General features: G+C 61.7%; 1 protein-coding gene across 4 annotated transcripts in view; it reads left to right on the plus strand.

The window, feature by feature from the left end:
• Positions 1 to 25982, plus strand: part of TIAM1 (TIAM Rac1 associated GEF 1) — a 179575-nt gene that overhangs the window by 114685 nt on the left and 38908 nt on the right. For all 4 annotated transcript variants that reach the window (XM_037040559.1, XM_037040561.1, XM_037040560.1 and 1 more), the window contains 7 exons: positions 8504 to 8728; positions 9066 to 9251; positions 13546 to 13692; positions 15041 to 15115; positions 15453 to 15623; positions 19913 to 20017; positions 25409 to 25490. In XM_037040559.1, coding sequence (XP_036896454.1) covers positions 8504 to 8728; positions 9066 to 9251; positions 13546 to 13692; positions 15041 to 15115; positions 15453 to 15623; positions 19913 to 20017; positions 25409 to 25490 — 991 coding nt within the window. The remainder of the gene's footprint in view (positions 1 to 8503; positions 8729 to 9065; positions 9252 to 13545; positions 13693 to 15040; positions 15116 to 15452; positions 15624 to 19912; positions 20018 to 25408; positions 25491 to 25982) is intronic.

Raw genomic sequence — 25982 nt, forward strand, 5'->3', positions numbered from 1 at the left:
GGCGGATGCTTGTGGGGTCCCGGGAACATGCGGCACCCCAGGAGGCACCCCAGGTGGCTCCCCCGGAGAGAAGCCTGAGGGGGTGTGAGTGCAGCGGTGGGCTTGCTATGCTCGGCCGCGGGCTGGGGCCTTGTTGCGGCGGCCTCTGCCCTTCGCTCAGCGCTTTGGAAGGGGGGCTGGGAGCCTCGGTTTAGACAGGCTTTGAGCTGCTGAGCTTTTCCTGTTGTGACGTGCTCTCTCCTGGTAGGACTTGTAATGTGAAATAATGGCCTCCAGAAATGACGAGCAGTTCCCAAACCGTCCTTTCATCGCACCGAATCCTTGTGCCCGGCGTTCTGGAAGTGTGACCGTTGTATTGAAACGCGGTCGCCTGCTGATCCCCGTGGGTTAGCATTTGCTTGTGCGGGGCCCTCTGAGCTGGGGCAGCGGTGGTCCGCGTCAGTTGGGCCTGTCGCGGTGTTCGTTGGCAAGGCTTCCCCGGTCCATTTCCACAGTCAGACCGTTGTCCCGTGCTTCCGACGTGCCGTGCGCACTGCTGTCAAGAATGCCGAGTCTCTGACCCCGTTCCCACACTGGCAAGTGTCGCATGTGAACCTGGAGACATCCTTCCAACGTCACCCGCCCTCCGTGGGTCCTGAGAAGTCAGCTGTTTCAGTTTTTTCCACCTAGAAATCGCGGAGCTTCTTGGGCGTACAGTGTGTGCATTTGGATCGTCCCCTCCCGGGCTCCTGCGGTCCTGGGCTCGGCTCACTGCGTTCTTTTTCTATCCTGCTCCCTGGACTGGACAGGCTGCGTTGACGCGCCTCGAGTTCACCGACTTCTGTCTCTCTCTATCTCACTGTATTTTAAAATTTTCGTTGCCAGCTGAATTGGCTTTTGTGTTCCTCTGATGAATTTTTCAGTTTAGTTTTTCTGCATTTCAACTCCATAATTTATATTCGGTTCTTCAAAATAATTTTTGGTTGAATTTCTCTGTTGATATTCTCTACTTTAATCCTCATACTTTAATTCTTGAGACATGGCTTTCTTCAATTCTGTGGAGCTGTTCGAAGTAGCTGATGCAGTGACTGTCCGGCAGTCCCCACCCGGACGTCCTCGAGGACGGTCCCCCCCACCCCCCGCCTCTCGTCCCGTGTCTGTCTGACTTCACGGTCTCATGCTCACATGCTCGCATGAGACTGGTGCAGGACCGAGAAGTGAGCGCGTCCCAGCCGGGGTGCTGGACTGGCCTTGAGCCCACACAGCTGCTCGGGAAGGAAAGCGGCCAGGCGACACCAGCCAATCTGGGGACATCTCGGTGCGCCCCAGGCCCATGCTCGCCACCCTGACCTCCACAGTTAAAGGCCCACCAGCAGCCCAGCAGCCACTGAGGGGCAGGACGGAGCCCGGGCCTGCAACACCGTGCTCGGGGGTGGTCCTCTGGCTTCTCTGGCAGGTCGTGGGGACCCCATGCAGGGCTGATGCCATCTGGCCCGGCCCAGGCTCACCCTGCAAACAGCCTCACTCCCGTGCGTGGGGTGGGCAAACGACAGTCAGTGACAACTGCCTCATGTTACGGCTGCCTGAGGGCTGGTAACAGCTGGGGCCAAAGAAGCACCTGACTGACAAAGCTTAGGAAACTCTGGGAAATATGGTACCCAGGGCCCTGAGCATCGAGAAGGCCGTGGTCCTGTAAAGAAACCCCAGCAAGGCCCTGGTTCCCCCCGGCCGACCCTGCGGCCCTGTGCAGGCAGAGGCAGGGCCCAGGCAGAGGTACGGCTCGCCGCCCAGGCGCGGAAGGCACGCTCGGACGCAGAGAGCTCCTCAGAAGAGATTGGCAGGGACGCTGGGAAATCCCTCCAGGCATCGGCCGACCCCTGAACTGACCATTCAGGGACCACACGTGAAAGGGAATGAACACTGCACAAATTTCAGGGAAGTCACCACACAACCATGAAAACTGACAGCAGCAAACCCTAGGAGTGTGCCGGGGGCGGGGAGGGCCTGATCGCAGGAGCCGCCACGGCACACTCGGAGAGCCACACTCGGACAGACTCCCGGAGCTGTCGTGGAACTGTGTGCAACGGAACCAACCTTACCCTGGGCTCACTGATGCCACTGAGGGTTAAGTTCCCACGGCATCTCGTCAAAGTCCCAACAACACACGCTGGACACAGTGACGTCACTTGAGGGCCTGCTGTGTTTAAAAGTGTGGTTTCCAACCAGGAGAGCACGAGACTCGTGCGAGCGCTGCAAGCGCCCGACAGCTGTGAAGCCGCCGATGACGGCCTTGTGACTGTGTGCCGCCGTCGCAGGGCCTGAGCCCTGTGCACCGTTTACAGCACGTGTTCCCACCTTGGCCTCCGCTCTGGGCCGTGCACCCCCTCTGCTGACGCTGAGGCTTGGGAAGCGGCTCACCGCGCCCCGAGCCCCACAGTCCAGAGCGCTGGGTCTCTGCACAAAGCGTGCCCCTGCTCAAAGACCGCTTTCTGGCTAAGCGTCCATCGCTGGTCAGGCAAAGGGACTTCTCTCCTCATTCCAGTGAAGCCGCTCATGGGGACATGTCCTAGCCGCCACTAGGTGGGCCTTTCTGGGTCACGGCCCAGGGTGGGGAGAGGTCCTGCGGTTTTGGGGCGCCCTCCTCTGCACTTCCCCCCTCCGATGTGAGCGCCTTTCAAAATGGCCTTCCTGGCCATACAGTGGCTGGTGGAACCCGAACACCCCGGCCGCCCTGAACAGGATTCCTCTGTGGCCACGCAGGCCCCCATCAGGCACACCTCTGCGTGCTCTTGTGTGGCCAGACGGAGTGCTGCTGACGTGGGGCGGAACACAAAGTGAGCCTTCTCAGAGAAAACCACTGCTATTTGGAGCCCACGAGGGCACCTTCTGCCTTCTGGTCCTAAGCCCTGCACTCCGCAGGGGCCGCCTTTGAAAGGGGCCTGTGTGCGGGGCTGGGGGTGAGGCGAGGGAGGTCAGCCCTGGTGGTGAAAATGACCGATAGGTTCTCGCAGCCCCGGCTGCGTCCGGCAGTCTCCAGAGCCACGTGCTGGCCATGCGATGCTGCGCTCAGACCGGCTGTGTGGGGAGGTTGCAGGGAGGTTCCCGTGGTTTCTGGCTGCAGCGGGGAGGGGCTCTTCGTGCCTGGCAGGGGTCGGGGCGGCCCTCGAGGCGGAGCAGCTTGTACAGAGCATGTGCTGTGCTGGGCAGGGGGTGGGGGGTGCTGCAGGTCTTGTGTGGAAAGTGTTTTAGTTAAAGTCCCTCCCTCTCCCTGGAAGCCAGAGACGTGCTGGCCACCACCTAGCACCCTAGCACCGTGTCCGCTCTGTTCTCCAGCCCCCCCCCCTCAGCCCCGTTCCCACAGGGTGCCGAGTACCTTCCCTGGAAGTGCAGTGGCTGTTGGGGGAACGCGTGTTAGTGTTAGTTTGCGATGCCCGTAGTAGACGCCTGGGGACACCGTTCCCAGGTGGAGAGGGAGTGGTGGCTGGTGAGGCAGAGAGTCTCGCAGTGACGTGTGCAGAGACATGTAGGGAGTGTCACCACGGAGGGCGACTGCCTTCCGGTGGCAGTGTCCTCTTGTTCCTCTGTGCACACCTCCCTGTGCGAGGGCGCAGGAGGGGACCGGAGAGGAAGGGCTCGCGAGTGTGCACACCACCGCGTGAGATGGTGCCGGCTGTGCGTCCGACAGAGCAGGTGCCCAGTCTGTGGCCCTCAAGGCTGTGGTTCGGCTGCACAGCGGAGACCGGTGCCCTGTCCTCCGATCAGTGGGTGTCTTCCCAGAGGTCGGCTGTGGCTGCCCGGGAAAGGTGAGGGTCTGCGTTTCATGGGGCCCCGATGGTCTCTTAAGTGCCAGGCCCGCTCTGCGTGTCGGACAGGGGCACGAGGACAGGGGGAGCGGCCTGGGGACGTCTGGAGCTCCCCTCCCTCCAGGGGTGCCCAGTGGACTGGGCAGGAGGGACTCGGAGGGCTCCCCCATCTGGGGCTTGAGCGGGTTCCGGGGCGGCTGGTCACCCTGTCTGCGGCACCGGCACTGGGAGCCCCCAGCTTCCCAGGGGTTTGCATGTTTGACTGATGGCTCAGTTCTGGAACCTTCTTCATCATGCTGAGTGAGTGCCTCCGTCCCGGGGACTTCTGCCACATGCCTTTGCTTCTGCCGTCTCCTCTCCCCACGTTTCCCCCGTGTGCCAGCCACTCTGCTTTGCCTCCTGCCCTTGTTCAGGTGTCCCTGCTCAAGCCGCCGATCTGTCCTTCCGCACCCTCTTCTCTGTCCCCCGTGCAGCCGCCACCCATAGGGCAGCCCCCCCCTCCTGTTTCCTGCATGGCGCGGGGGTCGTTCCCGGCTCCCTGGGAGCCCCAGCCTGCCCTTCCGTCGCCCTGAGTTTGGGGCACCTCGGACCACAGCCTCAGCAAGGACGGCATTCTCTGCTTCGTTTCGCCCCAAATGCAGAACCGAAATGCACTGCTTTGAGAGTCTGTCTCCGGGATGCGTTCCTCCGAAGGAACATGCTGAAATCACCTCGGATCTTAGTTCGATCTTCCCTGGCGTTTGTCTCTCGCTTAACTTCTCCTTGTGGTGGGTGTGATGAGCCCAACGTTTGGTCTCTGATCTCTTTGTGGGTCAGAGGTGATCTCTTTGAGGTGCTGACTTGGCCGGGTACTTCAGAGCATTCGCCTGTGGAGTAGCGTGGAGGGGGGTCAGCCGAAGGACATGGGGAGCCCTGGGCAATGCTTTTCTGGGTCTCCAGGAAGAAGGTGACTCACCCCAGGTCCATCTCCTGCAATGTAGGGACAGAAATGGAGGGAAGGTGCTGGGAGTGACCCGCCGGCTGGCAGCTCCTGTCCGAGGGCGCTGGCCGAGGGCGTCCTCCTGAACCAGTAGGAGATACAGGGTCGGGAAGCCGTCAGGAGGGGAGTGTGGGGGAGTGCACGGTGCTCCAGGACCCTGGGGCTTTCCAAAGGGCGGGGCCCATCGCCCAGCACGGAGGAGAGGATGGATGGAGTGTGGCCGTGCTGGTGCAGGGCGAGTGCCCAGGGCTGGGAGCCCTTTCCCGAGTCTCCTGCTGCGGTGCGTTTGGAGGCCTCCCCTCCACACAGGTGCAGTGCAGCCCGCCGTCATCACCGAGCTGGACACAGTGTGTGATCTGCATGCTACTTGTCATGCATTGTCCAGATGGCATGTCACTGCTGGGGTGTGTGTGTCTTTCCACACCGCTCTGCATTTGCTGTGAACCGGCACGAGCCTGTGGTTCTGAGTTCGGCGACCTTGAGAACCTTCTCAGTGTGAGGTGCTCACTCCCTCACCCTGCCTGCCTGGCCCGCTGCCCCAGCGGGTGGGCGTCGGGTTCAGTTCCCCCCTCGCCTCTGTGACCCGCCCAGACAGTTTCTCCTGGCTCCTTGCACGGGCCCGCCCTTGCATGGGAGTTCAAGGCTGACCCAGTGTCAGGGCGTACGGGTGCCAGCTGCATAGCCGAGCGGCGCGGTCCCTTTGGTGCCTTTGGTGCCTCGTTTGAATGACTTTGATCTTCTTGTAGTTAGTGACCGCCTTTATTTTTCTTCTGCCCAGTTTGTGCATTTTCCTGGGTACGTGGTGGTGTTTTCCAAATCTCCAGTGGTTGACAGGAGCTGTGGCCCCTGGTCCTCCCCCCGCCCCCAACAGCCCCCAACAGCCCCCAACAGCCCCCAACAGCCCCCGTGTGGAATTCCTGGATTGTGGGCCTTTCTTTCCTCATAGCAAACTTCTCCCGTCCCATTAACAAACCTGCAGCAGCTTCCTGAAAAATGGTTCAGACCTCAGATGCCTCCACTCTGCCTTTACTCGAGTGGTGTCAGGGTGATGTGGGGTTTGGTTTAGGAGTCGCGTGCCCTCGTCCATTTCTCTGCTGGCTCCGTCCTCGTCCTGAACAGGCTTCAGCTTCTCCTTTGAAGCTTTGCAGTCATTTCCTCATCGCCAGTGTGCTGATTCTGGAAACTTAATTTTCTTTTACTTCCTGAAGGTCTTGTTTCCTGCTTCTGCCTCCTTGTTCCTTTTTCACTGAGGGCTGTCCATTTGTTGGTCCCCAGCGTCAGATTCTACGTGGCTCTGAGGACGCTTTCTTGGCCTCAGGCGTCGCATTTCCAGCCGGCTGCGTACTCACCGCCCTCCGTGCTGGACGCTCTCCCCGCTTGGGGTGCTTGGCGTCTGGTCACACTGAAGTGCCAGGTACCAAGCGAGGCCACCATGTCAGGAACAGGTGGGACGGCCTGCGTGTCCAGGGCCCAGCTGACAGCGTTGGGTGGCCTTTTCTGGGGGGCCCCTCCACTGTGCCCCAGAGGGTCCCGCTGGTGCCCCTCCCCAGCCAACTGCCATTCAGATGTCCTGTTCACAGGAAAGTCCCTCTGTCTGGGGTCCTGAGCCTGTCGTCTCCATCTTGGGTGACAGGCTGGGTGCAGGTACAGGGGGTGGGGGAGGGCAGGGCCCTGTGACTCTTTCCTCAGACATTCAGAACTGCAGCCGGAGTAGGTGTGTGTACGTGGGCCTCTGAGACACGTCCCGCACCTCCCAGGGCAGTGGCAAGAAGGACTTCGAGAATTCACCCAGGCACTTCATTCCCAATGAGCCACTTAGAAGGACACATCTTTACTCCTCTGTATTCTTTTGCTTATTTATTTAAAATTTTGTTTTTTGTTTTAGAGAGAGGGGAAGAGAGGGAGAGAAACATGGATGAGTTACTTTTCATTCAAGCCCCAACTGGGGACCAAACCCATGACCCAGGCATGTGCTCCAACTGGGAATTGAACCGATGACCCTCGGTTTGTAGTTCGACACCCAACCCACTGAGCCACAGCGGCCGGGCCTCCTTCGTGCCTTTGAACGTGGAAAAAAGTTCAGCCCACTTTACGGTTACTCCTGTGCTTCTGTGAAGTCAGGTTATCTGCAGTTTGGGCTCCCTGGCTCTGGCTGGTGTTTCTCTGGTTTAAAAGGAATTAACCTTTTCCTGCTGCTCCCGAAACCACAGCGCCTCTGACCACAGGGAGCGGGGACCCTTCCTCCAGCCGCCTGGTTGGGTTCAGGCCCCTGAATAGCTGGTAGGCGGGGCTGGGGCTTTCTCTGGCTCAGCACTCAAAGGTGCTCTTGTGCACAGCACATCTGTCAGTCACCGTCCTCTGCTGCAGGATGGCGGCTCCGTCCCCTCACTGAGCACGAGCGGTACTCACGGCACCCTGAGGGCCCAGCAGGGGGCCCAGGACCTGGAACCGTCCTGCTTACCTGCCTGGCACCATTTGCTCCGTGGCAGTGATGGGGCGGAGGGCAAGGGTCTGTGGGTGTCCCCTTCCTGCCTCTCACTTGGGACTCGGAGGCAGGGCCGGTGGCAGTCTGACGTCCCTAATTGAAGCTTCTTGGTTTCGGGAGGGGACACACTGGGGTGGCTTGGGAGAGTTCTGTTGTGTGGGTGTTAGAACCTGAGCCCTGGGGAGGCTGTCCTGGGAAACTTGGCTCCCGTTGGCGGTCGGCTGTGGTCGCTCTGAATACGTGAGGCCTGCACGCTTCCCCGAGATGCTTCCAGAGTTCACTTCACTTACCACTGACAGCCCTCTGTGTGGCCTCTGCCACCTGTCATCCACGCAGAGCGCCGTGAAGGCCACCGGGAGAGGCTATGCTGTCGGAAAGCTCAGTCTGTGGGTTGTGCTGTGGGTGTGGACTGGCCGGTGGGGCAGGAATGCTCTTTGTGGACTGCCCGCACCCACCGGCAGGCCCCCGCCTGGCCGTAAGGGGATCCGTGGGCGTGAGGCACACCCCACAGTGAGAGGGCTGGGCCGGGCTTTTTCGTGAGGCACCAAGCACACTCTTCTCCGTGCCTTTCACTAGATGTTTATGGGCCTTTGTGTTTTTTCCTTCCTTACGGTTTATTTTGAGACATTTTTGATTGTGGTAGCATGTACACGACAGCCCCTCACCAAGTGAGCGCCCAGCGCGGCGGCAGCAGGCGTGTCCCTGTCCCTCCAGGATGCTACGCCCCACAGCCCTGTGGTTGGTGCCCTCTGGCTCCTGGTGGCCACTGTGGTCTTTTCATTTCTAACGCTCCCCTGAGGGTGCGTTGGTTGATTGGAGAGAGGGGAGGGAGGGAGAGGGAGAGGTTGCCTCTGGCGTGGGCCCTCGAGTGAACCCTCGGCCTTTTGATGTGTCGGGACGATGCTCCACCCAGCTGAGCCACCCGGCCAGTGCCCTCATCTTTGTAAGTCAGCGAATTCCAGGGCTCTCTGGCCTCTCCTTGAAAGGGCACGGACTCCTGCACCATCCTCACAGCGGGGTGGGGCTTCAGCATTTGAAGCTGGGGCCACGTGGACGCTGAGTGCAGGGCAGCCAGCGGCGGCTCTGCCCGGACAGCAGAGGGCGCTAGTGGCGGCGTGTCCCACCCGAGACCCACTTGTGTTGTCAGTGAGGAGCAGCAGGGGTCGGAGGCCGACCGTCCCCACGGGTCTGTGGGCCGGCCCCTGGACGTGGTGCGCGGCTCGTCCGACCCCTAAGCGGCGGCCGTCTCCCCTGCAGACCACCAGCCAGACGGAGCTGGAGAACTGGGTCACCGCCATCCACTCCGCCTGCTCCGCCGCCGTCGCGAGGCACCACCACAAGGAGGACACGCTGCGCCTGCTCAGATCGGAGGTCAAGAAGCTGGAGCAGAAGATCGACATGGACGAGAAGATGAAGAAGATGGGCGAGATGCAGCTGTCCTCCGTCACCGACTCCAAGAAGAAGAAGACGATCCTGGATCAGGTGAGCTGTGTGCGCGGGGAGCGGGCCGCCGCGTTAGCGCGAGGGGGCTGGGATGGGCGGCGGGAAGGCAGAGGACTGGCGCAGCCTTCATGGTGCGGGGGTGGGGGGCGAGGCCCTCTCCGGCAGCCGCCCTGGGTTCACAGCCATGGGCCTCTGTGGAGCATCACTCCAGCTGCATAACATTCAGCCCCCGTTACCCGAGACACTCGGGGTGCCTCTTGTTCCCCGCTTCAGAGGAAAATCAAGCCCATGCCCCACACAGACCAGGGACGCTGAGCAGGGTGGAGCTGCTGGCCTGTGTCCCCCGCTCACCGGCCCCTCGCTGTTGCCGCTGCAGATCTTTGTCTGGGAGCAGAACCTCGAGCAGTTCCAGATGGACCTGTTCCGCTACCGCTGCTACCTGGCCAGCCTCCAGGGCGGGGAGCCACCCAACCCCAAACGGCTGCTCGCCTGCGCCAGCCGGCCCACGAAAGCGGCCATGGGCCGCCTGGGCATCTTCTCGGTGTCATCTTTCCACGCCCTGGTGAGTGACTGTGGACGGGCTTCCAGGAACTGAGCATCCTGACCATTGGTGCTGAGCGGGATGTGGCCGCAGCCTGCCAGGGGTTTGCCGGGGTTACCGCTGGGGCGCCTCCTGCCGCGGCCTCTCTGCCTCGGGGGCGAGCCTGTCTGCGCTGGGCTCCGAAATCCATTACTTCAGCCCTTCCTGGTGGGGCCTAGAGTGTTGTGTAAAGAGAACATGGAAGGCAGTGGGCGTCTCAGGACCTCTCTCAGCAAGCGGTGTAGCCGTCGTTGGCAGCCCTGGTTCTCAGGCAGCTGGTGTTCTTCACCCGAGCTTGTGTTTTTTGTGTTAGTCTTATGGGGAAGCCCGGTGGAGGCGGTCTCGTACACGGGTGTTAGTTCCCTGTCCCCCCCCCCCCCCCGAGAGCCGTACAGTGCACGTGTGTGGAACTCAGCTGACTCGGGGTGGGGGGCTCCCTGTGCCCTTTATGTCTGTCGTAGGCTTCACGGCCTTAGACACCCCCGCCCCCCCCGGCCCCCCAGCACAACACGAGCGCTGGCCTGTGGGGGGAAGCTTGGCTGACCTTGGCGGTGCATGAGACAGCTGTGTTTGCAGTCTGTGGTCCCATGATTCGCTTAATTGTGAACGCCTGTGTGTACTTCGGTCCTCTTCTGACAAATTGCTCCAGGCAAGTAACATGGCTTTAGCGATCCAAGGCAACAGCTACATGAAAGGCGCTGCACTGCACACGTCTGCCCTGGACTTGGACTTGAGCGGTCTCGTTTCCGGAAGCCACTGTGCAACTACCAAACGCCCTGCCCACCAGCTGGGCCCTTCATTCCCAGCTGGGATTCAGCCAGAGGCCTCCAAGTTCTTTATAAATAGATTAGCATCATCATTGGGATAATTAGGGCAGATTAGCATTTTTAAAGAAGTCCTAAGCCTATTTCTGGAGCTATTAAAGCCGGCTTCCCGATTTGTTCTGCTGACAGCTAGGCTTGGCCTCTCTGCGCACTCCCCCGGGCTCGAGCCCTGTTGTCGGTGGGGGCGTCTCAGAGCCTGACGGGCTCGAGCCCTGTTGTCGGTGGGGGCGTCTCAGAGCCTGACGGGGAAACCCAGAACTGACCCGTGGCTCTGGGGCTGCTCCTGAGACCCCGACCCTAGCTCCTAACTTGGCCCAATCCCAGTTTCTCTGTTCGGAGGTGAATTGGGTGGACGTGCTCACCCGCACCTCCCCAGAACGTGGTGCGCTGAGGGGTCATGTTCGCTGCGGCTGCTGCGTGCCGTCAGGGTTGCTGCTAGGTCTCGGGCCTCCAGCGGCTCTCCCGTCTTCCTGGGCTCTCGTAGGTTTGGGGGAGGTAGTTCTGCTGTTACCCAAACCTCTGCGGTCATTTGTTTCTCCAAAGCCCCTGGGGCTGACCGTGTGGAGCGTGAGGTCAGAATCTCTCTGACCCTCCCGTTCAGTCTCAGGGTCTGTGGTTGGTGCACTTTCCTCTGGGGGTGGCTCTGAAATGAAAACCCGCTGCGTGGAGTCGGGACTGGGGCGTCAGGAACTTGAAAGGAGAGGGTCTCGAGCTGCCGTGCGACTCTGTTCTGGTCCCTGTTGTGTGAGTGGCAGCACCGATGCACATCTGCATTCCGGGGGGGCCTGTCTCTGTCCCTCAGACCATGAGCAGGGGCGCCCAGGCAGGGGAGGCTCCGTCTGAGTCCCCGGGTGTTTACTTTTACCTCCTGTCCTTGTCATTTGACCCCAGGGAATGCCTTTCTCTTGGGGTTGGAACAGTCGTCAATGCAGCCTTTGTCCAGACCTGTCTCCCCTTTGTCAGTGGAGGGTGGGAGGCGGGCTGTGCAGGCAGCAGAGCTGGGGGGGGGCGGTGGTCCTCTGAGCATGGCATTCCCACGCTCCTGAGTGCCTGTGGACCTGCAGTGATCAGCGGAAGGGGCCGGCGTGCCTTTGGGGAGCGGGTGGGCCTCTTTTGGTTGGCACGACTGATGAGGTGAGTCGCCGAGCCCGCACGCCGGTCCCCTCGGGTTTGGCAGTTTGCTTTTTTCAAAACCCCTTTGCTCACTGTGAACGCTGTTGTCTCGGGGCAGCAGTTCCCGAGGCCCCAGTGGCTTGGAGCCGGCACTGTAAGAGCCCAGGTGCTGGGGAGACTGAACCTGCCGGCCGGCTGGAGTTGTCCCCAGCTGGGGGACAGTTGTCCCCACAGAGCCAGGGTGTGGCGGCTGCTGCTGCTGCCACCACTTTGGGGAAGGTCCGGTCTGGCTTTCTGATGCTCATTTATTCACTTGTTCAGTCCGTTGACACACATTTGGGAGTAGCATGTGGGTTGGCCACTGTGTTGTTCTTGTGGTCAGGGCCATGGTAGCCTGCAGCCCGGGGTCCCGCCCTGGGTCCTGGCTTGTCACAGAGCAGTGTCACACTCCTGTGGGAGAGATGGGCATGGCAGACAGGTAGTGAGACAGCACCACCCTGCAGACACTGACGGGCGCAGTGAAGGAAGGAAGCAGTGATGGGTGGTGAGGGGGGTGTGTGTGTGTACACGTGGTGGCCTGTGTGTGTTGTGTGTGTGTGTGTTATCTCTCTGTACAAATAAATGCATATAAACTGTGGGGCTGGATAGGCATTTTTTCCTCTCCAGCATTTTCACCTCTGACATCGTTCACTCGGGGTCCTTAGCCCCCTTCTCCGGCGACGGCCTTCGAGGACTCTGACGTCGTCATGCCCGCACGGCCAGCACGCGAGCGTCGGCACCGCGGCTCACTCCCTGGGCAGCCTGGCCCCCCCCGCAGAGGGCGGTGCAGATGGGGGTGGGCGCACAGTGTCCCTGTGGAACCTGCTCAGGGGGCTTTGTCCCCTGCTGCCCCTGATGGGGCCATGGAGCAGGGCTCTCTCCAGGGTGTCCCCACTGCCTTGGGGCCACCAGGTGCCAGGCTGGGAACGGGCAAGGCCCCTGCAGCGCCCTCGTCCCCCTGTTCTCCTGTGGGACCGTCCCCCCGCCCCCCACCCCGCAATGGCCTTGAGAGAAGCTGTTTGGATCCTTGAGTCTGGCTCAGTGTGGGGCTTTGCCAGTCTGCTCCGGGGGCTACAGCGGCATTACGCTGCCACTGCTGACATCCCTGCAGGGCACTCGCTCCAGGCCGCACACTGACTGGGGTCAAGGCCACGGCGCCCCCCAAACTGCTGCCTGCAGGCAGCCGTCCCATGATGAGTTGCCCGTCGGGGACCCTACGACGAGGGGCTTCCTGGACGCCCCCCTCTGCACGGGGCCAGGCGGCGACTGTCGCTCCCAGGCCGCCTGACTGTGCGTCCTGGCTCTCCGTGTCTGGGGAGGGGGGGTGCTGTGGGTGGCCCGCCATGACATCGGGCCGATTCCCTGTAGTCTCTGGGACGCGGCGTACCCCTGAGGGTGAGGTCCACGCCTCGTGTCAGCCTGGGAGGATGCGCGGCGTCCTCGGAGAGGCAGTAGCTACGCAAGCGGTCGAGCAGTTAAACTCGGAGTGCCTTCTGAGATCTGTGTCCAGTGGCTGCCAGCGTGGCAGCCAGCGTGGCAGCGTGGCATCGTCTCATGGGGTTTAGCTTCTCTTTCAAAAATAAGCAGAATGTGGCTTTCACTCTCCTCGCACCCAAACCCTGGGCCCTCGAGGGTAGCGAGGGGCTCCCCTCTTCCAGGACCTTCCGTCTCGTCCCGTCATCCTTGGAAAGGCTTCCATCCTCACACTGCCCTCTGTGCCTCTTCTTGCCGGGGAGGGGATCCAGGGGGTGACGGGAGACCTCCGTCTCTGAGGATGGCTCCTGCTTCCCCTGTGGGCCCTTCATGACCTCCTGTCGCCCGGCCCCAGTCCCCACCCCTGGCCTGGTGCCTTTTGGGCCCCCTCCGTCTGTGGCAGGAGCAAGTGTGGTGTTGGGGATGACGGTCACTGGTTTGCTCAGGAAATGACCTTGGGGACTTCTGAGGAACCTCCGTGGAAGGGTTACTGAGTGGAGACGTCAGGTGGACTCAGGAGCCAGGCGTGAACTTGGCTGCTGGTGTGTGTCTCCGAGGAGCGGCGGTCTGCGGCACTGGGGGCGTCTCAGAGTGAGGCCAAGCCTGTAGCTGGAGGACATGTTTTTCAGGAGTCCTGAGAAACACTGCATGAGGATTTTGTGTGTGTCCTCTGAGCAGCGCAGCAGAGACGGGGCGTGCTGGCCTTGTGCTCCGCTGGGAGGCCAGGCCGGGCCGAGCCGCGGGCTCCGTGCTCGGGTGGCGGAGGGCTGGGATTTGGGGGGCAGGCCTGATGGCTCTCCTTCGGTCTCCCCCACCGGCACCCTCAGGTGGCGGCACGCACCGGGGAGACGGGGGTGCGACGGCGAACCCAGGCCACGCCCCGGCCTGCAAGCAAGCGCCGGAGCAGGTTCTCCTCCCTGTGGGGCCTGGACGCCACCTCCAAGAAGAAGCAGGGGCACCCCAGCATCAGCCAGGTAGGTTCTGGGTGGGCGGAAAGGCAGGCACAGCGGCTCCCCTCACTTTGGGGGGTGGGGGTGGTGAGTGGGTGTGCAGGCCCTGGGCTTCTTTGTTGATGCGGAGGGTCGTTGAAAGCCAGCTGCTGGCACAGGGTCAGTCCCTGACAGACACGCTGTGGAAGACAGTGTGTGCCCCGGCGCCCGCCTCTGCCCCAGGACCCCATTGTGCCCGGCCCGGCCCGGCCCAGGGGCTGCAGGTAGGCAGCACGTCCCCTGAGGGAGGCAGGGCCCCCTGGCCGGGCCAAGGGGCAGCTGGGCCCTGGGTCTGAGGCCGCCTCCCCTCCGGACGCCTGGCTGTGTGCCCCGACTTTCTGGGGCGGACGTCTGAGCTGCCCCTCCGCCTACAGGGGTGGGGACTGGGGCCGGGCCACAGGACGTGCCAGAGTGGCGTGTGCTCACGCCCCACAGGCCTCCCTGCCCCCCTGGGTCCAGGGCTTCAGGTGCCCTCGAGGGCCCCTGAGGAACGACTCTGCCCTTGGGCGGTGGCCTGGTTCCCTTCCTTCCCCCGGGAGCGCTTCCAGGACACGGCACCGCCCGGTCACCTGGCTCGGAGAAAGGAGGCTGCCCGGCAGTGGCTTGAGCTTTAGGGCCCGAGAGGACATGGGCAGTTGTCTTCTGGGTGGAGAGTGTCTCCTCCGTGGACGGCGGCAGCTGGGGACGAGGCACGAGCACGTTGAGTCATGACGAGGCCCCGTGCTGTGACCGTCCCTCGAAGCCTCGTGCACAGCGATGCACTGACGGCTGACTCACTGGGGAGGCCCCTTAGTGGTGTTGGTTCGGCCGGTGTCAGCCCTTCGTTTACTTAGGAATCCAAGTGGAAGGGGAGGTGAACCCTGAAAGCCGATTTGCCAGCTTCTTTGCCAACCCCACGCCCATCACCTGAACTTGGGGTGTCAGGATGATAGATGGGACCTCAGGAGACCAGACGGGAGAATGAGACTCAGTGTCACACAGTGTGTCCTGCGTGCGGTCTTGGGGGAGGGACGGCGTGGGGTTTGTGTCTGTCTGCGCCTGATGGGCTGGCAGGGGCCCCTGGTGCTGCATCCGCCGAGCTGAGGCCACAGGAGGTGGGCGCTCACCCTCAGCCCTCCCGCCCCCCACTTTGGGGGCGCAGTGTCACGTGCGATGACCCTCTGTTGGGCAGGGACAGGCCACGCTGTGTCCTGCAGAGCCTGTGCCCGGATCCGCTGTCAGTGGGTCCCAGGCTGCCACGACACTTGTGTGTTGCGGGGCCCGAGTCCAAGTCCCCCCCCCCCTCACCCCCCGCCTGCCCGGGGTCCTTCTCACCGTGCTGGTGTGTCCGCAGGTGTTCGGGGACGGGCCCGACGCTGTGAAGCAGTCTCTAGAGGGCGTCTTCGATGGCACTGCTGCAGATGGCAAGGTAAAACACACGCACGGTTCCCTCTGGAAGTGCTGCGAGCGCGTCCACACGACCACTGCGGTGGCTGCTCGGGGCCCTAAAACTGGGCAGACTGGGCGCCGACCACGGGAGATGGCCAGATCTCTGACGTTAGGGAGCAGGCGCACGGGGAGGCCAGAGCGTGCTGTGGTTACGCCCCGATCGGCACGAGTCACGGCGTCTTCAGTGCGGTTCCCAGAGAGCGGGCATCCCCTTGGACATCGGGGAGGATGGGTGGGCCTGTGCCACAGCTGGCCCCGGGGCGGAGATCGCTGAGCCCCGACCGAGGCTCCTCTGTCAACTCGGTTTCTCGTTGCAGATGGAGAAGGAGACGGGCCTGCCTGGCGTCCACCAGCACAACCCTGACGGTGACATCTGGGTCCATGAGTACTTCACGCCATCCTGGTTCTGTCTGCCCAATAACCAGTCCGCCCTGACGGTCATCCGGCCGGGGGACACTGCCCGGGACACCCTGGAACTGATCTGCAAGGTGGGGGGCTGCTTGGGACGCGTGACCTGGAGGAGAGCGGTGGGAACCCGGGGCCTCCTAGGTGGGCACGGTGGCTCCGGGGCCGGGAGGGGACCCTGGTGTGTCACACAGCTCTGGGCTCATGGGGGTCCATGGCAGTGAATGCACTGGGCTCTTCCCCGGGGGAAGCCGGGGCTCTTCTGCGTCCAGCATGTGTGTTGCGTGTCTGGTCTGTGAGAAGCGTATCCCATATGTCACGTGCGGCCTGCAGAAGTCTTTGGAAGTGAGAGGTGAGGAGCCCAGTCTTTCCCACAGGGTCAGGGACTGCCTACTGCAGACCCCCAGGCCTCGGCGCTGGGGTCTTTGTGCACACACACGGGTGTCCCATGGGTGCGAGGTTGGTGACCCACTGCTGGGCAGTGGCGGGCACGCTGTGGGCATCTTGAGGGGAAAACCGAAATGAGTCCAAGCTCGACATGTGTCATGGGAGGACTCTCTGCCTTTGAACACAGGATTCGCTCTGTCTGTTTTATCTCCTTTTGGGTGATAAGTGAGCTGCAGATTCTTCCTTGTCTGTCTCATGGGGAGCCTGGTTCATTCTCTACCCTGAATGAACAGGTGACCGGGCGCGGCACAGGCAGGGGCAGGGGAGGGAACAGAGGGCGGCTTTACTCGGACAGACCAGCTCACAGGTCGTCCTCAGATGTGAGGACGAGCACTGCTTCCTCCCTGGACCAGACGGGGCAGCCTGGCCCCGTGGGCCTGGGTGCGAACCACAGGCAGCTGCAGGGACCCACGTCTGGCTGTGAACCTGGGCGCATACCCTCTCAGCCCGGAGGATGGTCACCGGACCCCCAGTGAGATGGTCTTTCCCGGGGCCTGTCAAGGGTGGGGGAGGCGCTTCCTGTGGAAGAGGGGGGTTTTGAGGACCCCCTCCTTGGGCACAGTGTCTCCTGGATGCCAGTTTTGCTTCACTTGGACGCCACCAGGGCCTTTGTGGAGAGCAAAGCCGGCTCCTCCCGTGAGAGGGGCAGTGGAGTGGCCTGTGCTGCTCAGCCTTCTTGGTAGGCTCCGTGAGGGAGGAGGGGGCCGAGCCAGCCCGCCAGGGTGAAAAGAAACAGTGTGTGGTCTGAGCTCCGAGTCCTCCATGCCTCACATTCTGGCTTTTTGTTCACGTGTGTTCATTTTAATTGCTGTGCGAAGTCGATCCCCTGGGGGTTTCCGCATGTGCCCCCTGGCAGGCGAGCTCCGCCCCTCAGGGCCCACCCCTCAGAGCAGTGCGGGTGCCTCCTGCTCGGCAGCAGGGGGAGTGCAGGCTGGGCTGGGCTTTTCCCCGTGAGCTCTGTGCGTGGTGCAGGGCAGTGCCCAGGCAGCCATGCGGGCCCTGACCTCAGCCCGGAGTTGGGCGGAGGTCTCCGCTGTCTTGACTGGTGGAAACTAGTGGACCCCCCCCCCCCCCCCCCCCCAATCCTACAGGCTTGTCCAGGAACGGCGAGTCCTGCGTTCCCTGCAGCCGCGCCCCTCTGAGGGTTCATCTCCGTCACGAGGAGGGTTCTGCCGAGTCTCTAGGGCACAGACCCCTCTCTCCCCCCTTGGAAGGTCCCTGTTCCCTGTTTCCCCTGCATCCTCAGCTCTTTCTCCCAACACATAGAAATGAAGATACTCGGTGTGTGGTGGAACGAGCTTATGTCTCATGTGTTTAGAGACAGGAAGCTGCGGTGGTCCCCACGCGCGGTGGTCCCCAGGAAAGCTCGGCTGAAGCGGGGCTGTGCACAGAAGCGGGGGGCGCTTTACCTCTTTTGTTCAGCTTGAACGGTGTACTGAGAATTTGCTCTACATCGTGTTGCGCTGTTTCACCCACGAAGTCACTGTAGTAAGACGCACACTTAACACACACTCCAGCCACACTAAACACTGGCCTCTCGGCCCAGTCCACGCCACGTCACCTGGACGCCACTCAGGTGCTGTCTGAGTGACTCTAGTGACTGTGCCCTGAGGACAGCTGTGCACCATTCAGACCGCGTTGCTCCCAGGTCGGCACTCCTGACAGTGGGGAGCGGGGAGCAGCCGGCCAGACCTGCTGGGCCGAGATCATCTCTGCAGTTCAGGTTCTGCTGCGGGTCCGCTTGGATGCTGACTCGCAGGTGCTCAGGAGCACCAGGGCCTCCCTTGGACCTCCGGTGATGGGACCCTGTTAGTTCTGCAGGACTCTCCCCAGGGGCACGAGGGTGGCAGCCCAGGCACATCTTCCAGAATTAGGAGGCCGGGTGGTGTGGTGCCCGAGTCACCTGTTCAGGGACTCCTAGGTCACAGGACTGTCCCAGAGTTTGTGTTTGCTGTGAGTGCTCGGCTTATTCCTCCAGCTGTGGAGACGCTGTGAACCCTGAGGGTGTTCGGAGAGGGTGGGTGGCCGTGGAGGGCATCGGGAGGAAGCGTCCTTGCAGCCCGGAACGAGCTGCTCCTGCTCTCAGTGCGTTCGCCCACCGTGAGCGAGGCCCCTCTGCATGTGGGTGGTGGGAGGGTCTCGAGTACACTCACCCATCGTGGGTGACGAGGCCCTCTGGCCTCATCAGGACCCCCCCCCACCCCGACCCTGGGGCCTCCGTGGCGGGCAGTGGCCGCCTGCAGAGATGGCAGGGCAGGGAAGCACCCGGGAGCCGCTGCTGGTCGTGTGCCTGAGTGCCTGCCGATGGCAGGTTTCTAGGTGGACGTGTTTGCCCCCCAAGAGGAGCCCAGCTGCTTTCATTTCCCTTTTCCTCCTACCTCCCCAGGAAGCTGAGGGTTTGCCAGGGTTTTCGCTTCTGCTTAAGGATGTGCCCTGGGAGGGAGGTGTCCCTCCTTGGGCTGCCCTGCCCGTCCTCTGCCCACCCCCACTGTCCTTGACGTAGACATTCTGGTCCATCAGACCCAGGGCCTCCTTGACCTTCAGTTTGGACAGTGGAGCCCAGACGCACAGGGATGTGCTGGCCTCAGACTCCACTCCACGTGCCGGGGTGCAGGCTGAGGCCCCCAGGAGGGCTCGGGGAGAGCACTCTACCCTCCTGCTGGGGTGCAGAAGGGACCCCCTCCCCCAGTGCAGGCCTGCGGCCCCCGTGCACACGCATCCCTCTGAAGAGCCGCACCCCAGCTGCGTGGCCCTGCAGACGCCTTTGTGCCTCGGTTTCCGGAGCTGTGGTGCCCACCAGCGTCTGGCGCACTTGAGGGTCTTTTCCCTGCGGGTCAGTGACCATTACGGAAGCAGTTACTGGGATATTCTCAGTTTGCCCTTAAAGTCATGCTGGGGGCTGTGGGGTGGGTAGAAAGAGCGTCAGAGGAGTGGGGCGTTGTCTCAGTTGAAGGGGTGTCGTCAGTTGGGCACGTGGAGTGAAGACACATTTGTGTAGAGAAACCTGACTGAGAGCACAGCCGTGTGAGCGCTCGCGCACCCTCCCTGGGGCTCCCGTCACCAAGCGCACTCTCCTCTCCTCCCACGCCGCTCTGCGCTCTTCCGGGAGCAAACTCCAGGCGCCGCAGCTTTGTCTACTGAATCTTTGGGACAAATCTCCGAAAGAGGATGACGTTTTAACAAAGTGACTCGCTCTGAGCGCTTTCTGTCTGTGACCAGTTGTTGCGGTGCCACGGAACCTGTGAGGTTCCCCCCCCCACCCCCCGTGTGTGGAAGGTGGGTCACAAAACCGCGTCTCTTCCGCTCCCTTTCTGCAGTCCTCTCGCACCCAAAGGTGACTTTTCCGATGGAAGGAGACTCAGTCTGTTCCAGCCCCGGGTCGGGCCTGGACAGTCCAGTTCGTGGCAGTGTCAGGGTCGTGCCCGCTGGGCAGGGCACGCGGGTGTTTCCCAGGTGGGACGCAGGCCTGTGGGCACGCTCCCGGGGATACCCGTCCTGACCCGCCCAGGGCTGCCTGTTTGCTGCCCCCGTGGGGGGAACAAGGCCCTGCCACAGCTGCCTCCAGGTCACCATCAGGACTTCCTGGCCGTTCTCATCGCCTGGCGCTCTGGTCACCTCCATGCGTTCGGAACTGTGTGGGTGGGGCTGTTGGGTCTGAGGGCCTTTGTTGCAAAACCTGAGTCAGAAACTGAAATGACTCAGACCCTCAGAAGTGAGTGGTGAGGCACCGGGGAACGTTGGTGGTATGTTCAGTGAAAACTGTCAAGTGTGGGTTTAGGTATGAGCCTCTTAGAAACCTTACACCGCGCCCCCCCACCCCCCTGTAACAAATCTGCATTATTCTTGGGGGTCCGTGATGCCTGCCAGTGGACGTGCGTTTCCCTGTTCGCTACTGAGCTCTCTCTCCCCCGCCCTCTCGTCCCAGGCACACCAGCTGGACCACTCGGCTCATTACCTGCGTCTGAACTTTCTGATCGAGAACGAGACCCGGCACTACGTGCCCCAGCCAGAGGAGGACGTTTACGAGCTGGTAATGCGTGAGGTTGCTGTGCGCGTCCGCTGTGTGCGAGACCAGGTTCCAGGGACGCGTGCTGACTGTGGGCGGGGGAGCGGAACCAGCTTGACGTCAGCGCGCCTTGGGGAGGGGCAGCGGGGTGCTCCGCCCAGTGCAAAGGCCCCCTTGTCTGCCGGGCGTGTACTTCGCGGTACCTCGCCGTACCTCGCCGTCGTGTGGGAGGGACACCCAGAGCTGCCTTGGGCTGGCGCAGTTCCCTGGCGCCCCAGGGGCTGCACCCCGGTTTTGCTTTCATGCAAAGGGCAGCTGCCTGCTGCCGGAAAAGCAGCACCGACCCCAGCTCTGCTGGAGCCTCTGCCGCCTGCGGGGACCAAGTGCCCGGCCCTGCTGGTCCTGCCGAGTGAAGAGGCAGTCGTTGGCTTGCCCATCCTGCCTCCCGGGGCTCCGTTTGCATGGAGCCCGGGATGCTGGTGAGCGTGGGAGTTCCCCTGTGGGACTCGGACTCTGGTCGTCAACGCATCTGGGCTTTCTGTTGACTCGGCGGCTTCCTGAGGACGTGCTGTTGGCAAAAAACGAGGCGACAATACTGATTTCTAGGATTCTGTGAGGAGTGGGGATGAGGGCTCACACAGTTGAGGCTCAGGAGTGGTTGCTATGATGATAACGAAGGGACACCCTCCTTGCTTGCTGGCCGAGGGGCGCATTTTCAGCCCCAGGAAAGGGATGTGAGGGAGCCTGGCGTGGTCTGCATTGTGCTCCTTGCAGGGCCCCTTCAGCTGCCCCCCTCTGTGGGTGTGGACGTGGGGCTTGGGCGTGGCCGCAGCCTGTCCCTCAGAAAGCAGAACCGAAAGCTTGGCCCCAGGGAACTGCCTTTTGGGAAGGGGAAGTGTGGTTTGAAATTGAGTGGGAATTTTGTTTTCAATCAACCTTTTCTTTTAAAAATGATTTTTCTTAGTTTTAGACAGGGCAAAGGGTGGGAGACAGAGAGAGAAACATCAATGTGTAGTTGCCTCTCATGTGCCCCCTACTGGGGACCTGGCACACAACCCAGGCATGTGCCCTGACTGGGAATCGAACCGGGCACTCAATCCACTGAGCCACACCAGCCAGGCCTCAATCAACTCTCTTGAGTTGTACTTACTATGCAGTGACACTCACCAACCTGAAGCACACAGTTGAACAGCTTCTGACAAGTCAGTACAGTTGGGATTGTGAAGGTTTCTGTTCTCCTAAAAAGTTTCCTCCCGTCCCGTAGCTTTCGGTGAAACTTGTGGGAGCGGGGGTTTCTGCGGTGCTCCCACGGAGCCTGGACGGTGGGCCTGCCCCCAGCCCTCACAGGGGCCAGCGCAGGCTCATGGAGGGGACGCCCTGGGAACCTGGGTGGGTGCTGCAGGTTCCTCGCCCACTCCCAGAGAAGCCCCAGCCTCTGCTCTGCTCTCGGGGTGGGGGAGCCCTTTCTTCCGTTGGGGGGAGCTTTGCTGGTAAGGCTGGGAGAGCTCTCAGAGGCTGCTCGGTGCATCTGGGTTAAGGAGCCCCTGCCCTAAAGGAGAGGGGTCACAGCCGCGCCGCTCCCAGGTCCTTGCTGTGCTGCTCACAGTGGGCACTTCGGTGGGACGTGTTGTGGGAACCGTATTACTTCTGTCGTCCCCGGGTGTTGGCTGCCGTGCGGTCTCTGCCACTGCAGGGGACTGTTTGTATCTGTGGTCCCTGTGGACGTGTCCTAAGTGCACTTTCTGAAAAGCACCGACGACACGGAGGCCACACACCCTTTCTGAACCACTGTGGACCGGCCCCAGTGCAGCGTCCCCGAGGGAGCACACGCCCCGCCCAGCTGGCACTGGGATGCGTGGTGACACCGCCCCTAGCGCCTCAGCTGCACCGCAGCTCAGAGATTCTCGGTGCTCCCGGCAGCCCGGTGCAGCCTGTAAGCGCCCCTCAGAGCGGTGTTCTCAGTTAACCTGGGACGAGGTGCCTGGGGCGACCTGCGTTGTCAGAAACACTTTTAAAGTGACGATAGCACAGGTGCTTGCCGGTGGCCTGGTTGAACAGTTCGGCCCAGTGGGGGTCCTCCGGCAGCTGCCCTTGTATGGGCGTGCGCTGCAGCCGAGGTTCAGTCCATAACCGGTTCCCAGGGACCGTGGCTGTCGCTGTGTGTTGCGTTTCTTCGAGGCTGCAGAGATGCTGAGCTCTGCCTGTGGGTCACGTTACTGTTCCCACCATGCAGCTGCCAGGCCCCTTGGATTCCGTCCATCCGTTAGTGCCTGGTCTTCAGTTCCTGCGTGAGGGTGTCCGGGGGACTGTTGCCCCTTACTGAGTGGGCACCAGTCTGCACAGGGCCCTGTGGTGTCCACGGCCAACCACAGTTGGTGCTGGATGGACGAGGGTGGCCACGGGTGTTTGAAGCCATGGCCTGTTTATCGATGACTGTCCCCGAGTATGTTATGTTCTGTGATGTGTGGTGCGTGAGACTAGTTGGTTGTGGGGTCCAGTCCACGGAAGGACGGTGGAGTGTGGGGACACTGCCCTTTCCCGGAGCCACGTCACGTGTGCTTTCCGGGTCGGGGCAGCGGGAAGGAAGCGTTTGCAGACAGCGGTGGGCAGTTTGTTCGTCCGTGCAGCAGGTGTGGGTTCTGCATGTACTGTGTGCCTGGTACCGCCGGGGCATGCCCAGAACAGTCCGCTCCTTCGGAAAGTGGCGTGCAGGTGTGTGGGCCGGGAGGGATGGACAGACGTGCGAATGGGTGCGCTCTGTTAGGGGACGTGGGGGGAGGTGGGGCACCTGGAGCAGGAGGCTTTGCTCTCTGGTATGATGACATCCGGGTGGAGGTAAGTGGCGTTGGGGGGAAGGTGTGTGGGGAGGGTCCCCAGGCAGGTGGGCGAGTGGCAGGGGGCTCGGGGGGTGCAGGAGACGAGGGGCGGGTGCAGGCCAGCCACGGAGGGTCTAGGTGAGAAGGGGAATCTCGTGCGGGATTCACTTTGGCTTCAGTTGCTCGTGGTGGCTGGCATGTGACCTGTGGTCTGTAGGGCAGGAGGCTCTGGCCACGGCACCCGAGGGAGACGTGGCAGGAGGACCCTGAGTGGTCAGTTCCTTCCGATCTGATGATCTTTCAGTCTGGCCTTTGAAGAGGGAAAGCACGCAGCGTTAACTGACCCGATAAAGGGAGGGCGGTGGGAGTGTGTGGGCGAGACTCCTCTGTGAAATGTGCTCGTGCGCAAAACTTCTGGGTTCAGTCTCCGGCGCGGGTGCCGGGGGCACGTGGACAGTGCGCTGTGGCACACAGCCCCGTCTAGGCACTTCCTGCGTTTTGCTGGTGCTTCGATGAAACGGAACTTCAGCCCGAGGACGTGTCGTGGCTTAGGGGCCTGTCTGTAGTGTCTAAACTGCTCGTCTGGGATCGGCACAAATGCCCGCAGACCCTCAAAGCCATTGCAGAGCAGGAGGTGCACCGCAAACAGACAGGGGAACAGACAGGAAAGTTACTCTCGGAGCTGTGCCCTCCTCCTGTCTTTGGAAAACCCGGAGAACTTTCCGGGTGGTGGGTGGAGGGGCTCTTGGAAGGAACGGGGAGGTGCTGCCACCTAGTGGGGAGAGTGGCTCTCGAGGACGCTGGAGAGCGCAGATTGGAGGCCCAGATCAGCGGCACACATTTGCTTGTGGTCTTAGGAAATATATTGTAAACTTTAATCTGTTGGGTATTTATGATTTTGGTGGCCATGTTTTCTGAACTGAAGATCAGTGTTCTACGTGATCTTTTTAATTTCAGAGTTTGTGTGTATGAAAAATACTTCTGAGGTGTCACAGTGAAGCCCCTAAAGTCACGTCCTTACTTCCCACGTTGCCCGTGGAGGGGCCGCGTCAGGTCGCAGCGCGGTGGTGTGGGAGGGCTGGCCAGCTGGGGCCCTTCTGGTCCCCGCCTCCCGGGCTCCCGTCAGGGCTCGTGGTCACCTCTGCTGCCCGTCAGGTGCCCAGGGAGAGCAGCAGAGGAAAGCCGGCGCCCTTCCCGGCCCCCAGAGGCAGCCCCAATGGAAGGGCTGTGCTGTCAGACGAGCGCGGGCCCAGACCAGCCCCGAGAGCCCGGAACCCCAGAACCCCAGAACCCCGGGACCCGGGAGCCCGGACCCTCGCTGTCGGGCCGAGCGGCAGTCAGAGTTCCTGGCAGAGTTCCGAAACCTGCGTTTGATTTGTCACTTCGGCCGTCAGTGTCTGAAGTGGCCTTCGCCCTGGTGTCCCATCTCAGCGGGAGGGGTGGGGGGGCCTCTCTCCGGGCAGGGGACCCGGCTCAGACCCCTGGCCCGCCCTCCTGGGTGCACAAGCTCAGGAAGAACGTGCCTCCCCCGCAGCCGTCTTCTCTGCGGCTGTAGTGAGGTCACCGCTGACTTAGGGAAACAAACGTGAGGGCCAAGGGCACCTGGGGCCCCTTCCCAAGTTACTGTCCACGGTGGTGACAGTGCCAGTGTGTGAAAGTGAGGCATCAGGGACATTCCCTGACACGCACCTCCTGCTCCATGAAGTTAGCCTCCTCTCCTTCCCCGGGCCTCCCAGGTTTCTGAGGGTCCATCTGGGAGTGCACCTGGGGCCCCTGGGTGCGGCTGGTGTGGCCTGTGTGGCCTGGTGGCTGCCAGAGAATATCCTCCGTCTCTTGTTTGACTCTGGTGTGTCTCTTGCTGTGCGTTGTCTGTGCCTCTTGGTCCTGCCACACACTTTGGGCGAAGGTGTGTGAGCAGAACAGAGCGGAAGCCCTGAGACGATTCCCGTTTCCATGGGTCCCAACTCAGGGTCCCGATGACCTCTCCCTGACCTCGTTTGGCTTTGGGTGAATTCACTCTTTTTTTATTGAGATGACTTGTGTGATGATGACATTGCGTGTTAGGTGCTCAACGTTGTGATTCAGCGGCTTTGTACACCAGAGCGTGTTCACCACCCAACTCTGATTTCCACCCGACCTCTTCTGTTTTTCCTTTCAGATTCTTACCGGAGGGTGTTTGCATTGGTTTGAGAGAGAAAGGTGGAGGGGGGGGAGAAGCATCCATTGGTTGCCTCCTGTGGCTGCCGCGACCTCGGGTGGGACCCGTAACTTTTGGTGCACAGGGTGGTGCTCCCGCCAGCTCGGCCACCGGGCAGGGCCTCCTCCGATTTTTATGACTTTCTCCAGCACCAGAGGTCTTTGGTGGCTTTCGGTTGGGAAGAGACATCTGGAGTTACGCACAGTTGTGCTGAGGGGTTATTCAGAGATTGGGGCTGTTGCTGAGTTTGGGGCGTGATGTAAGGGGTTCAGTAAAACCCCGGGATGTGATGAAAATGTGTCTTGAAGCATCGGTGGTGAAAAAACAGACTTACAAAGTGGTGACTATTTCTAAAGTCATTCATAACAAAATCCTGATTAGACTCTTCTTTGTGATTTTCAGCTGTACAAAGAAATTGAAATTTGTCCAAAAGTCACTCAGAACATCCAGATGGAGAAGTCAGACGCAGCTGGCGATAATTACGGTACGCATGTTTTCTCTGGGCCTTCGCATTTTCGAGTTAAAGCAGGTCTGTGTGAACACGCACTGACGCACAGTCCACGAAGAACCTCCGGGGCTGTTCTGCCCAGAACCGGGGCGGCTCCCGGTTCTGCTGCCGGACCGGATGGAGGCGGCACCCATCCAGCTCCGCTGCACACTGAGTTCAGCCTGTGTACACGCTGTGGGCAGCGCCAACTCACCGAAGTCTGACCGCTGACCAAGGGCCGCCTGCCCCTTCCGAACCCCAGGGGGGAACGAGACCCAGCGCCTCCGCTGAGCAGGCGGAGAGGCTGAAATGCGCTTCCCGTGTCCTGCCCGCCATCCCCCTCGGCCGCAGGGCGGCCGGCCCCACCATGTAGTGGAAAGAGCTCGCAAAGCCCCGTGGGTGGCTGGCCACGGCTGCTGTGTGCCCCCGCCCGCTTCATTCAGCCATGCCGTCCCTTTCTCTGGGGAGCCTCACAGCACTGCATTTTTG

The sequence above is a fragment of the Sturnira hondurensis genome, unplaced genomic scaffold, assembly GCF_014824575.4.
Source record: "Sturnira hondurensis isolate 20B ecotype Veracruz unplaced genomic scaffold, ASM1482457v3 Scaffold0002640, whole genome shotgun sequence".
Lineage (NCBI taxonomy): Eukaryota > Metazoa > Chordata > Mammalia > Chiroptera > Phyllostomidae > Sturnira > Sturnira hondurensis.